Source organism: Penaeus chinensis, chromosome 6 (genome assembly GCF_019202785.1).
Source record: "Penaeus chinensis breed Huanghai No. 1 chromosome 6, ASM1920278v2, whole genome shotgun sequence".
Classification (NCBI taxonomy): domain Eukaryota; kingdom Metazoa; phylum Arthropoda; class Malacostraca; order Decapoda; family Penaeidae; genus Penaeus; species Penaeus chinensis.
The window spans coordinates 17,380,522-17,394,689 of record NC_061824.1 but is presented as its reverse complement, the minus strand read 5'-3'; the positions used below and the strand labels follow the sequence as shown (position 1 = coordinate 17,394,689).

General features: G+C 35.3%; 1 protein-coding gene across 6 annotated transcripts in view; it reads left to right on the top strand.

The window, feature by feature from the left end:
• The first annotated feature begins 1,534 nt into the window (after positions 1–1,534).
• Positions 1,535–14,168, top strand: part of LOC125026288 — a 21,083-nt gene continuing 8,449 nt past the window's right edge. Inside the window, exons 1-10 of one of the 6 annotated variants that reach the window (XM_047614602.1) lie at positions 1,602–1,638; positions 5,417–5,493; positions 6,875–8,001; positions 10,493–10,655; positions 11,467–11,574; positions 11,859–12,144; positions 12,240–12,394; positions 12,679–12,857; positions 13,111–13,219; positions 13,826–14,036. In XM_047614602.1, coding sequence (XP_047470558.1) covers positions 6,932–8,001; positions 10,493–10,655; positions 11,467–11,574; positions 11,859–12,144; positions 12,240–12,394; positions 12,679–12,857; positions 13,111–13,219; positions 13,826–14,036 — 2,281 coding nt within the window. In that variant the 5' untranslated portion in view covers positions 1,602–1,638; positions 5,417–5,493; positions 6,875–6,931. Of the gene's footprint in view, positions 1,639–2,825; positions 4,430–5,416; positions 5,494–6,874; positions 8,002–10,492; positions 10,656–11,466; positions 11,575–11,858; positions 12,145–12,239; positions 12,395–12,678; positions 12,858–13,110; positions 13,220–13,825; positions 14,037–14,168 lie in introns of those variants that run through there. The other 5 variants (XM_047614603.1, XM_047614604.1, XM_047614600.1 and 2 more) reach the window with 5 other exon arrangements.

Below are 14,168 nucleotides of genomic sequence, written 5' to 3'. Positions count from 1 at the left end.
GATTACGACCTTTCAACGACGACGACCCATTTCTGCACTTAAACTGGCAACAATTTGAAATCCCCTTCTCGTATTATTTAAGCAACATCGAGCGACAGTATAATAAATTAACTCTGACTATCAAGCTAGCGCAACACAACCTTAGTGAGAAAAGGCTGCACGCCATTCAAGCACATCAGGCACTGGCCATGAGCGTGAGGGAAACCTAGGTCAGTAGTAATTACGTTTAATAACACTTCTCTTGAATAACACCGTCTGGGAGGATTATCTATCTTTTTTTGTAAAATAAACGTTAATATATTCCATATCTAACAGAAACAAAGCCAAAATTGGGTATCATACCATCCCCATACATACCGTCATTGATTTCAGACCAATTCAAGGGGCTAACCCGAAAAGCATAAATCTAAATTATGTATTTATTTCTTGAAAGCTACCAAAACACACACTCACCAGGTGAAGCAATGTCTCCATTCATGGCATGTGATCTATTTCGAAGACCAACTGGAGGGATCTCCTCTTCCTCGTGTCTATCCACTTCCACCATTGTATATAATCTGACAGGTGAAAATTTTGTCTGTGTTCCCTTGACTGATGCTGCCGGGAGAACGCTCCAAAGTTTTGTACCGCATGATGATAAAGCTCTGTCTATCTGTTGTTTTATTCTAAATTATATATACATCTTGTAAATGTGGGCTTCTGTTTTCATTCTGTTTAAATATTGCTACTAAACATATGCTTTTAACAAGTTAAATTATTTATCGTACGTCGAATATTGCAGTGGATGCAAAATATGGTGCTTTCTTTTAGATTTTAGGAAACACACTATGGGTTTGATATCATGACTAGCTGGAAACTTAGCACGTACATATCAATGTTGATGAAGAATCATTGAACATGACTTCTCAAAATCGATCACGTTGTAGGTTTTTTTTAGATTTATTTTTCCGTAATAAAACTATAGGAACGATCTTACAAAAACTTACTGGATGCACCATCACAGCGCATTCCCACCATGTATTTGAGATTCTACGGTTATTGAACACGTAACTCATTCCAATACATTTATAAAATTGGAACATATATGTATGTACTTTAGTTGCTAATATAATCCTAGATTGTCATTTTCAAATAAAATATATACAAAAGAAGAATATATCCCTGAGAAATACTTACATGTCATCAATGTGGCCTCTGGGAATCTCAATGAAATTCATCAGAATAACAGTTCACATTCTTCACTTCCAGATGATTTTGATAAGTAAACTAAAAGCCCCTTGTAACTCGCAAAAGGTAAATATCAATAAAGCAGTAATGAGCTCGAGTGACGTATATATGACGTCATTACTGTCCAATAGGAGATTTGCGTCCGAGTGTATCTAAATTTTCATTAATCATTAAGCGATAACCGACATATCTATTTTAGTTGGAAATTCACTTATTATTATACATTTATTAACTTGTTGAATAACCAAAACATTCAATGATGCATCAGGGAAGAAGAGCAACCGTAAATATTTACCGACACCGAGTATTTGTGTCGAGTCCTTAACGCCATGTTGTTGTTGTTCCTCGACATGAAGCGGGAAGAAGCCGAATTTTGGCCGAATAATGGATCCTTCCCACGGCTCTAGTGAGGTTTGGCCGTTGTACTTGCTGTGGAAAAAATCCTCGTATTTCCAAGATAGCGAAATGAGCGAGACATTAGGTGAAAGCGCGAGGGAAAGAGGGAAGATGGCGTTTAAAATATCGACATGTCTTTGCTGTGGTGTTTCGAGGCGCAGAAGGTCGGCGGCGCTGAGGGCGGCGGGAGGCTCGAAGCGCGCTCGGGGATTTCGTTCTCAGACGCTTCTGTTAAGCCGTTTCTCCTCTATATTCCTGAGGCGTTTCAGGCGCTCATTATAGGATTTTCATTTCAAAGTTTTTAAAGTCGAAATTGGTGTATTTTCCGTCCTTTCTTGGGTGTTACAGGGAAGTCTGCCGACGGTCGAGAGATTTTCAGTTAACTTGTCTGGAATGGTTCCAGCGTAGATAAATAAAATGAGAAATATGTCTTATATCACCCTTTAGTCCCAATTCATATTGCCGTTTAGAGGTTTCCAAGAGATATGACTATGCAAACTATGACAGTCAGTCAGTCGGTATTGGCTTCCATCAGCCTTGGCTCCCTTGGCTGTCAAACAAACGGGATAGATTTTAGGCTTTCGATAAGCATAAAGTACAAGGCAAACAGGACATGGAATTGATAGATTGGCCAATTCTAAGACACATTGTCCATGACATACCTGTCACAAATTGCAATGTGTTGATTTAATGTTATGAATGATATACTCAATTATGATGGTGTCAAGCAACCACTGTGACCTCAATACCTGCCAGTACTCCAGCAAAGGGCCTACAAGTCATGCGTATTCCGGCAAGGTCGGCTCATATTTTGACTGAAGATCACCAGATTGGCAAAGTATTCAAGCAAAGTCAATTACTGTAATAGGATTAAAAAAATTTCAAATCATGGACTTGGAACTGAAGAAACAATAAGGATTGGTCATTATAATTATCAAATTGAAATGTGCATAAGCTACAGTTGGCAGTTTGTCTGTTAAGGAATTTATTTACTTCCACTCTGTAATCAGTACCCAAGTTAATTTTTAATCTTGGTATCTATTTATGCTCCCTGCTTCTGATATTAAGAATTCATGTATGGAACTTTGCTTTTGATGTGTACAATATATATATATATATCTATATATATATATATATATATATATATATATATATATATATATATATATATATATATATAGGGCAATTAGGTCATAGAATCCATATTGATCATTGATATTAGAAGTGATAATGTGAATACATCATCAAATGATGGTAAAGCTTTACAATGGGACTGCACCCGTTAGAGACTAAGTCAACAAGATCAGCCAATAATTTTGGGGATCCTGAGGGGCATTGGGGGTGGAGATTTTGCTTATAGTAAGCATTTTAAAGATCAAAAAGTGGAAAATTATAAAACCCAAATGAAAATGGCATTTCTTATGGTAAAGAAAGTGGAAGATAGGAAACTGGAGACAAGATACAGCTCCCAGTCACTGTATTTCCTTATTGGGGCTCTACCCTCAAACCCCCTCTGGTTGCCGTATTTTCCTATCAGGGCTCTGCCCTTGGTCCCCTTTCCAGTCACTATATTTCCCTACTGGGGCTCCACCCCAGGCCCCTTCCCAATTGCCACTGACTGCATTTATAGGTACATATTGGGTTTACCTTATGTTTGAAGTGAGGGTGGCTGGGATTTGACAAACCTCCGACAGAGATCTGTAGCTGGAATGAAGTTAATGTTTTTCAATTAATTTAGTGTTATTCTGATATTATAATATTAGTAAGAGATCACTTTCACTAGAAAGTTGTTAAAGAATATGGAAACTCAAGTAGCACTGTAAACACCTTTTGAATGAGCAATGAGTACTGTGGCAACAAAACTGTCAAATTTGTTGGTAGATGGCCGCGCATGCACAAGTACGGATGTATTTCTAAAAAAAAATATGGTGCGTATATAATGGAATAGATGGCATCATATATTTAAAGAATGAAGATTTAATAATTATGCATCTCAGTATAATTTTATATGAATTAAATACAGAATTACATTATTAGTACAGAGTATTTCTAAGAGATTAACAATGAGTGGCTGTGACAACACAAACTACATACACCAAAAAGGAATAGAAAACAGTTGTTAGCCATTTATTAGAAATACAACTGTTTTGCATTCAATACAACTACAATAACATTGTCAAATATTTCTTTTAGAAATATTTGACCACTTAAAGTTAAAAAGTAGTAGGTTTACTGACAAAATAAACTTTGTTGTTTGAAAGTGAAATTAAAGAGGGTTGCTTTTTTGCCACTATCTTTTTTTCTTTTCTTTTTTTCTTAAGAAACAAACTTTTCACAGTATCATACAATCTTTGTTATTTTCGGAAGGGCTTAAAGTTTTTTGTTAAGCACAAAAAAAAAAAAAGAAAAAAAAAAGGTGCTCAAACAAATGCAAGGCCTGAGTGACACCAATATGTTGTCTAATGTAAGGAACTGAATATATGCAGTGGGGATTTGCTGGCTTTTGCCGGAGCAGTAACATAGGCACCATTATTGTGCAACCCACAGATTGGTCCCATGTCATAGGAAGGTCCACAGTACATGAAAAGGAATTGCAAATAGATTGCAGAAAGCAGTGGAAAATTTATCCCTAACAATAACCTCTCAAGGTTATGTCTTGCCAACTTTGCAGGGGCACCAATGATATCACGAGAAGGGATCCCCTGGAAATTCTATAAGAGTATCTGCATGATAGTACAATTTTTCATTGTCATTAGTTCCTTCCTTGTTTACCCTGCAGTGTCCTAAATATACTTCTAGGTTGCAGGTAAATAATATAAACCACAATGTGACTTGTACATGGAATTTGTAGATGAATTAATTCTAAGACAATTTTATTTGTGTCCTATGTCACAGATTACAAATAGTATTCATAACATAACTGACAGTAGTAGTCTCAAATGATTGCCATGACCTCCACATATATTCTAGAAAAATGGCGTCGGATTGGTTCCTTACTTGGCAGTAAATCAGCAGGATGGTCTATAGAATACATTAGAGATATCCTTTCACCGGAGAGGTGATACCTGTATCACTACTGTATCACTTCCTTGTATTTTGAAGCCAACACCTTACACAAATGTGTTTGTTACCTATTTCAAATGTACAAAAAAGCATTCATATATTAACCCATTGCTGCCGGGGAAAATGCTGTGCTCATTTTTTATATTTTTGTGAAATGTCTCTGTACATTGATGGCTCTACTAGTAATTAGCCATGCAATTAGTAGATCTTGTGACCTTTCCTGATTTCACCTTTGCTTGAATTGGCGGGAGGAATGTATTGTTTACTAGTGCTATGAATATCGATGGTTTTATTTTTATTATAAACATTATAATTACTAAAGTGTTATAAACATTAGTAACAGCAAAATAAGATAACATCAAACATTTTCATAAATCAATGAAAAGGATGAACAGGCTCATTGGTGACTTAGTACAAGTGTAGCCATCTATGTGTAAAAATAATTAAACAAGTAATCTCACAAAGGGCATGGCATGCATGTACATGCCATGCCCATCAGCAATGGGTTCAGTATGGTTATTTTCAACCTATGATAGAAATGTCAGAATTTGTCATCAATTCATTCTCTGTAGCTTGTTGATATTGTTGTGCGATATTTCTGAGTTATTGAACCTAGTGTCATTGCTTTAGATAGTTTTTATGGACTAATAGTACTATAAGAGGAAATTTAACATCACAAGCAATCCATAAATACCAAACTTGTAAATATTAGTGATATGGATCTTTTCAGAAGGAATACCACTTTTAATTCAGATTTCTTTCATGGTGAATTGGGATTAGCCGCTTGTTGGAGAATTGCATTTGGAGGTATTTCTGATTATTGGATTTTTACTTTTTCTTTTTCTATTTCATTCTCTGTGTAGAGAAAAGGCAAAAATATTCACTTTGTATCATATCCGTGATATAAATTTCCTTTTTCTATATGCCATTTCATATGTAAAATTTCTTCATATTGTGTATTTATTTTCATTTCTGTATTTTCATTAAGAAAATATGGCTTTTGGTCTGCAGTAAAATCTACAAATAATAGCTAATTTCAGGCTATTGCTTTGAAGACAGTTATGTCTTAGAGATTTTCCTTTTTTATGTTGTGTATTTGTCAGCACTGGTCATTTTTGAGGCTCAGACATTGTCTGCCTTGTGTGCTTTTCACCTGTTTCATAGTACATGAGAAAATGAAAATGAGGAAGCATAAGCTATCAAATTGATAAAGAGATTTTGTGAACATCTGTATTAGTTTCTTTAAATGGAATAGAAGATTTGAAATTGGTTATAGCTGTAGTGCATTGGAGTGTATACTAGGAAGACAAACTTTTTTATGTACAGCATTAATACATACATGGTATAAAAGACGAGAAAATATGTAGACTAAGATGTATTTGATTATATAGCACCTTTCTCAAATTTATTGGTCCCTAAAAGAGGTAAAACATGTTTGATTGCAAGTGCCTTATAGTATGTAGTAGTATTTTGCAGGCTAATATTTGCCTGGACAATTCTTTAAATGTATAGATATATGAAACTAGCCTGAGCTGAATTTCACTTTTACCCCACCCCCCCTTAATCCATTGGATCTGGGTGCCTCGCTGCCTGCACATGACAAGTATCAACTAGCATGACACTCTGCCAGGTTGTGTAACTTGTCGGCATGCCCCACGCAAACACTTGTGTGTAGTGTTAAGACTCCTTGCCTCCCCTTTGCTGTGTTTCCCCCCCCCCAAAAAAAAAAAAAAAAAAAAAATTAAGAAAAAAAGCAAGGACTAGCATGGAAGAGTGTCCTCCCTGGTGCTGATATTCTTCCAGTCATGACTCAGGGGTGGTAATTTCTACATTCATTTACTGATGGAAATAATGCAAGATCCCATTCCCAGATAGCCACAGTGTCTAGTCTTCCTCCAAGAGTTTTGTGCCTGTGTGGGGAGCTGAAATTCTCATGATGACATATTCCTGGTACCCAGGCCTCTTTTATTCTTCTCCTCCTCTCTCTCTATCTATCTATTTACCCCCCCCCCCCCCCCAGTGTATTCACTTCACATTACCCCCCCCCCCCATATGGTAGTCTTGTCACCCAGATCCAAATGGTTTAAGGTATTCACTAATTCAATTCAGAGTGCCTGTAAAACATGTGCTGTACCTTTTGGTAATTAGATATCCATAATATTTCTAACTATAAACCTAAATTTCTCAGGTTGAGGGAACCTCTACCCCAGTATCTGGAGATCTCAGCTGCAGGGTGGAGACAACAATGTCATCACCTGTGTTGCTTGGTGGACAGGTGGTAATGGAGAACAATGGAATGATGATGGAGGGGTCAGAAGATGTGGTGATGGATGGGACACAAGTGGTGATGGAAACCCCTCAGGTTGTCAGTTCCCAAGTGATGATTGAAGGATCACAAGTCATGATGGAGGAGGGAGATGGCACAGAGTTTGGAGCATCTGTTTTGAATCCACCCCACCATGGCACAGTGACAGAAGCCATTGGAGATCCAGTTTCAGTGAAGGAGGAGGACTTGGAAAATGGACAGTATGCTCACAATCAGCCAATACTTAGCCTGGAGCAGCCCAATGTCCATGAGGATGTCATGGGCACAGGGACTCTGGAAGATAACCAGGAAGGAGAAATTCTCCTGAGGAACTTGGTGAATGAGACCTTTCACTCCTCAGCTGGTGCTGCTCATCCCCATGACAATATCATTGTTACAACTAGCACAATCACCACTGATCCCATGCACACGATCCAGCAGCCCCTCCAGCAAGCAAATATGATAACAGGAACAGGAAGTGATACTACTAGCATGACAGATATTTCAAATAGTATTCCATCAGCAACAACCCCAACTAAAATAGTGATACAAACTAATCAAGGATCCCCAGTGAAGTCAAATGCCGGACATTTCCTTATACAAGTGGGTGGCAACCCAGTTGCTGTGAGCCAGCCTCAGGTTGTCACTGTGGGAAACAAAAAGCACATCATCATCCGTGCAGGCACCAATCAGACGGCACAGCAGGTGATTCCCAGCCAGGAAGAGGTTGAGGCAGTGGCCCAAAGTGGTGTCTTCCGTGTGATAATACCTGAAGGAACAACTAAGTATACAAAGGGTCTGACTGTGCCTGTTGGCCAGAACGAACCAGTGAGAAAGCATGTACAAATTAATCTTTCCGATGGAACTTTGAAAAAACAGTCAAGGTATATGACCCACACTTCACAAACACAAGGAAATTATGAGGAAGACTTTGCATCAGGAAGTGATGCCAAGAGGTTTTATGAGTGTCCAACATGCAATAGTAAATTCATGCGGCCTCTCTACTTGAGGTAAGTACACTTATCTTTTTTTTTTTTTTTTCCTTTTTCTTTCTTTAATTTTTAGTTTTTACTTTTTTCTTTCTTTCTTTGTTATTTCTTTTATTTGTCTTTGTAATTTTTAGTTTTATTTTAATACCTTTTTTTTTTTTCCTTCTTTTTTACATAATCTGTAAACTTTTTCTTTTTTTTAGTATCTTTTTGGGGGAAAAAATACCTTCTAATTTTTAAATGCGAATCATAGGGATGTGAAAGTTTATTTATTTATTGATGTACCATACATTTACCATATTGTTAGCAGAAAAAAAGAAAAAGAAAAAAAGAAAAGTAATGAAAAAGAAATGCACATACAGGACCATCCCATCACTAAAAATTATTCTTGGGAGTTAAAGTCGCTTATTATTTAGAGATGTATAAAACACATCTATAATTATAAGATTTTAGAAAGGATGATACAGTCAAATTAACACCTTCCATTGTCAAGGATTAGCTTGCTTCATTCCTGTTAGTTCCCTTTGTGTGGCTTGTAGGGCTGCAGCATACAAACACTAGTGTATGCTATCAGGACTCTTTGCCTCCCCTTATTTTTTTTCTTTTCTTTTCTTTTCTTTTTTCTTTTCTTTTCTTTTCTTTTCTTTTCTTTTCTTTTCTTTTCTTTTCTTTTTCTTTTTCTTTTTCTTTTTCTTTTTCTTTTTCTTTTTCTTTTCTTTTCTTTTCTTTTCTTTTCTTTTCTTTTCTTTTCTTTTCTTTTCTTTTCTTTTCTTTTCTTTTCTTTTCTTTTCTTTTCTTTTCTTTTCTTTTCTTTTCTTTTCTTTTCTTTTCTTTTCTTTTCTTTTCTTTTCTTTTCTTTTTCTTTTTCTTTTTCTTTTTCTTTTTCTTTTTCTTTTTCTTTTTCTTTTCTTTCCTGCATAAGCCTTTTTTGCTTGGTTGCCATTTTCCAAGATCTGTATTTGTCATTTGATATGCTATATCAATAGGTTACTAGACTGTTTTCTATAAACAGACACCATATCATCAATCTAGGTAATCTGCAACTTGGTTCATGGAAAATAACAATAAGTAACATTTTGTTATTTATGTTTTGGTATTTTTGTAATGGTAATTTTTTATACTCATAATGAGGTATTTCACATTGGATTTTCTGAGTTAATTGCTTGACTTTGAAGTAGGTGGGAGAAATGCATATTAAACTCACTTAGAATAAACACCATTTTGCTCTGACATTTCTTTTAAATTCCCAAAAAGAAACATGATTTTTTTTTTATAAAATATAACTTTACTGATTGAATCCAAAGTATAAGTCATCACCTTCACAGTTTTATGTGTGTTAGATATTCTGACTAAAAGTATAAAACAGGATAACTTCACTAATCTAAAATCTGAAGTAGAAAATATCTTGGAATAGTTGTTTTTTATTTAAGAATACTTATGACTGTTTACACGGAATGTAGATAAAACTTGTATTCATATTGAAGTCAAAAAGGCCTAATTTGGTTTCTCAAGAGGGCATGCAAATATGTCCCATGAATAACACTTTTCAATATCAGTCAATCTTAGCTTAATATCATCCAGGCTGTCTTTAACCTTATAGAAGAGGTATGAGTGACAATGAATATCTTCACAGTACAAGAGATGTATATGACTGGATTCAGTTATATCTGTGTCTGAATACATTTATTTCTGACGAAGGTAAAATCAAAACCAGTCAAATGCATGTGACTTTTAAAATAATAGTAATAATAATAATATTAATATTGAATATATAACATAAGTAAAGTTGAAAAAGTTATAAAAATTATTCCTTGTATATGAATTAACTCATTGATGCAGGAATAGAATTACATAAATGCCATGTTCACTGTGATTTTAGTTTAATAATCTTGTTTACACAAAATTATATAATGTGTATGTAGATGTATTTATAAGTATCTACATGTATGAATAGTAAAGAGACAATAATATTCCATAAGTTATCTTTGTATGTTGAGGGGGAATATTGAAGAAGGAAAAGATCAAGCTGAATGAAATATGCTATACAACACCAGAATTACTTCTTCACACTACAAGGAGGGGGGGTTGTTCAGTTAGGTGGTGGTTGATATTGTGGTAGAGGCTGAAGGAAATTTAACAAACAGTACCAGATGTAATAGGCAACACTACATACAATTTGTTTCTTAATGAAAAAGTAAAAGGAAAGGACTTCCGAGGTTTTAATGGTTATTGAAAAGTTGCCATTTTCAGTTTTTAATGGCTCTATTTTGTTTTATCTTTTATCCCTGATGAAATAACCAATCAACTAGGAACAAAAATCACCTTATTCTTCATTACCCCATTTCTTTATCTGTATCATCTTGCCTGAAATATGTTGTTGTTATGTAAGATCTTAAGCTTGAAAAAGCAAAATAATGGCTTTAGCATAAAGTGAAAGGAAATCCTACTTCTTCCCTCTCCTCTCTTCTCTTTCATTTTCACTTTTTTATATCACTTGTTTTGTGACCAACAGAAAGCACATGCGAAGTTGTAAAAAGGAAGAGGTGAAAGTAGAAAAGGCTCCCTTATACATGTGTTCTTTCTGCAAGATGACGTTCAAGACAAAACCTCAGATCTCCCAGCATTTTTTGAAGTGTTTCCATAGCCCGTATGGCAAAAAAGCTGCTGCAGTCAAGGTTCGTCTGTTGAATTTTTATTTGCCATTTTTAAATTTGAGAATTCTTTGATCTTTGAAACATTTTGTATTTGAAACTGACACTCTCATGTCGTACTCCTTTTTTGAGTGTTAAGTTTGGAATAGCTTGACCAGCTAGTGAACTTGTTAATTGCTTTTCAATAATGTTTATATATTTTTGCATGTAACTGAATGTGCTCATATGTCACTCCATTTCAATATGCTTAATTTCTAAAGCTTGATGATACTTATCATTTGATGTTTTTTATTCATATTTTATCATATGTGTAGAAAATGAATATCATTTATTTGTGTTTGTCACATGAGAATGTATAAATGTTTTAAAGAAAAAAGAAATAATCCTACACATTCTTTCAGAAAAGAACTCTGAATGTTTTTATCTCATTTGATTGGGAATTCTGTTTTATATGAAGAACTATATATTTCTTTCACTTAAGACATAGAACTAAAAGTTTGATTTCTTTTGTAAACTCAGAATAATGTATAATTATATTTCTGATTTTTTTAACCAGGCGTGAGTTATTGTCTTTTTACATTACTAATTAACCTTTTTATTTATTTTATATCCTATGTCATTGGAAACTTGATGTGTCGACACTGTCTTCATTTAAGAAATGTTTTTACCTCACTTATGAAATATGGAATTTAAGAATTCTTTACTCACATATTTTATCTGAATGCCTTTTATTTTGCAAATATGTTATCAAGAGTGCCGAAACTATTCATGAATGTGTTTTATTTTCCTCTGTTGAATTCTCCTTTATATCCATTGATAAGTTAATGTTTCTCAGAGGAAAAATGAGGAGAAAGAGACAGAACCAACACCAGCCAAGCGTGGGAAAGTGGAGACAGTTGATCTGGATCCCTCTCTGGAACAAGCAGTGCAATTCAGATGTCAGGTGAGAGTTGGCCTTCAACTTCATAATATACTGAACTATTTTTCCAGGTCATCTACACACTTACATTATTCACTAATATGTTATTAATTACATGCCTTAGATCAACAAAAGCTTGGTAAGAGAATGAACCATAATTTGTAGGTTTAAGAATCAATGTGAAGGTGAAGCCTTATGAATTAGATTTGTGCGCTGAATCCTCCAAGGATTTATATATGTAAGTATAAGTAAGTTATCTGCATAATGGTATTAAAACAAGATACATCTTTATTGATAATTCCCTACAGGACTGTGATCGCACCTTTAACAAAGAGCGCCAGTACAGCAGCCACATCAAGAAATGTACTAAAGTGTCTGTCCATGATCTGTCTGGAGCCAGACAAGAGATTGGTGGAGCTGAAGAGGAAGAGGAAGAGCCAGAACCCCAAGAAGACCCCTTTGCAGACCCAGACCCACTCCCTGCCCCAGCTAGAAGAGGGAGAGGACCAGGGAGAAGAGGGAGACCACCAGGAAGGGGGAGTCACACTACCTCAAGAGTGGGAGCAAGAAATTCAGCCCAGCTTTTTGATGGGAGTAGGTTTGATGGAGACATGAGTTTATTTGCTTCTAATTTTACAGATATCATCACTAATCAACAAAGCAGAGAAATTAATAAGATAATGTTTCAGCTCCTCCAGTACCAGCCTCCAAAGGCCTCTTAGTGGCAGACAATGAGGGATTAGTCCGCAGCACAACTGGCCTAGCCCACACAGTACAACTTAGCCTTGAGACTGCTAGCCAAGAAGGGGAACCACAGCCTACTGCCTTAGTTGCGGATTCCAAGGTAAGAATAAATTGGACCAGCATTTTAACTGTTTTCTTCAGACTTGTTTCTTTCTTTTTGTGTCCTCCACTTCCTCTTTCCTTCCCTTATCCACACCTGCTCTGCATGCTTGTGCTCCTCCACCTTACCCCAACACTGTTGTCAGTTTATTATCTTGTATATCACAATTTCCCTTTGATATTTTTATGAGTAGAGGGGAGAGACAAAACTAATACATGATTTTTATGATATAGTTAGATAAGTTCTGAACTGTTAAACAAAAAGGAATTTCTTCTTGTAACCAGGGTGTAAGAGGAAGAGAGAAGCCCCCTCAGGCCTGGTCTCTGGTATGTGCCCTCTGTCAGAAAATGTTCATAACCAAGGCAGCATTGGCACATCACGTTATGACAGAACATGGACCTGACCTCGAGCATATGCGAAATATACTTGATGGAAAATCAACAGACAACCAACCCTTGTTCAGGTGAGTGGAGTGAAGTATAATGTATATTAGAATATCTGAATACCAAAATGTTTTTAGTCACAAAGTATACTACTGAATAATGCATTTAACAATATTTAAAGTGCTGAATTAAGATGATATGTATGCAACTTAGGTTGTGTTATAATGACTGTTGATGCAGTTCATATTGTTATTGTTATTGTTATGCCACTGCTTTTACTACCTGTGCTACTACCACATTGTCCACTCTTTTATATTAATTTATATGTTATAGATGCCCAGTTTGCAGTCTTAATTATCAGACAGAAGACCAGTTTATTGAGCATATGGTCCTCCAGCACACTACTCGCCTCCAGGAAACATATACACGCCTCCAGGGACAGGTAAAGAAGGTTCTTTTTTATTTTTCTATTTAACTATCTGTTTATTTTATATCTATTATTTTTATAGTTCTATTAGTTTGATCCTACTGTTCATGTTTTCATTAAATTAGACCAAGTGAGTAATTAGGACTAACAGAGTCATGTTCTTGCTACCCTACTGCAGATTCAAGATAAGTTTAACCAGTCTATGTTATGAAAGAAAAAAGTTGTTTATGGTGGGGGTTAGATTTGAAGTTTTCCATTTTTAAGGGAGAGATGAGATAAACTTGAATATTGATATTTTTATAAATTAAAATTTTAGGTCACTTATAAAATTATTTATACTTGACTTGCTTGATACTTGTTCATATGATATTAATTAAGTCAGTATGCAGTTTTTTTCTGAAATTACAGCCCTTCATATAGATTAAGTAACTTGATTAAATAACTGTTTCATGTTCAGACTATTACTCTGAGGTAATGCATCAACCTTTAAGGTTGATGCATTACCTCAGAGAAATTTGCTATTTGAGATCATCATAGTATCACTAAATTTTGTACTGCTATTATCACTGTGAATATAGTATTCCCTTCTCACCACTGATTAGCAAAGATTTTTCCCATCAGACTGCAAACTTCGTGTGTTCCCTCTGCTCATTAGTCCTGCTCACTAAGAACCTCTTAGTAGAACACATGAGTCTTGTCCATCTAGAGGAGTTGGAGAAACTGGCCCAGGGAGACACACATGTAGAAATGCTGTCAAAGGCCTCCGGCAGCCAAGGAACCCCAACTAAGGACTCACAAAGCCAGTCTTCATTGCCACGACAGGAGGGACAAAGTGAGTTGAGTTTAAAGTTACATACAGTATGGATTAGAATTTTAATAGAAAAACAGTGTACACCACAAAGATAGTTATTGTTTGTTTATTTATTATGTATTTTTGTTTATTTATTTATTTATTTTGAATTAT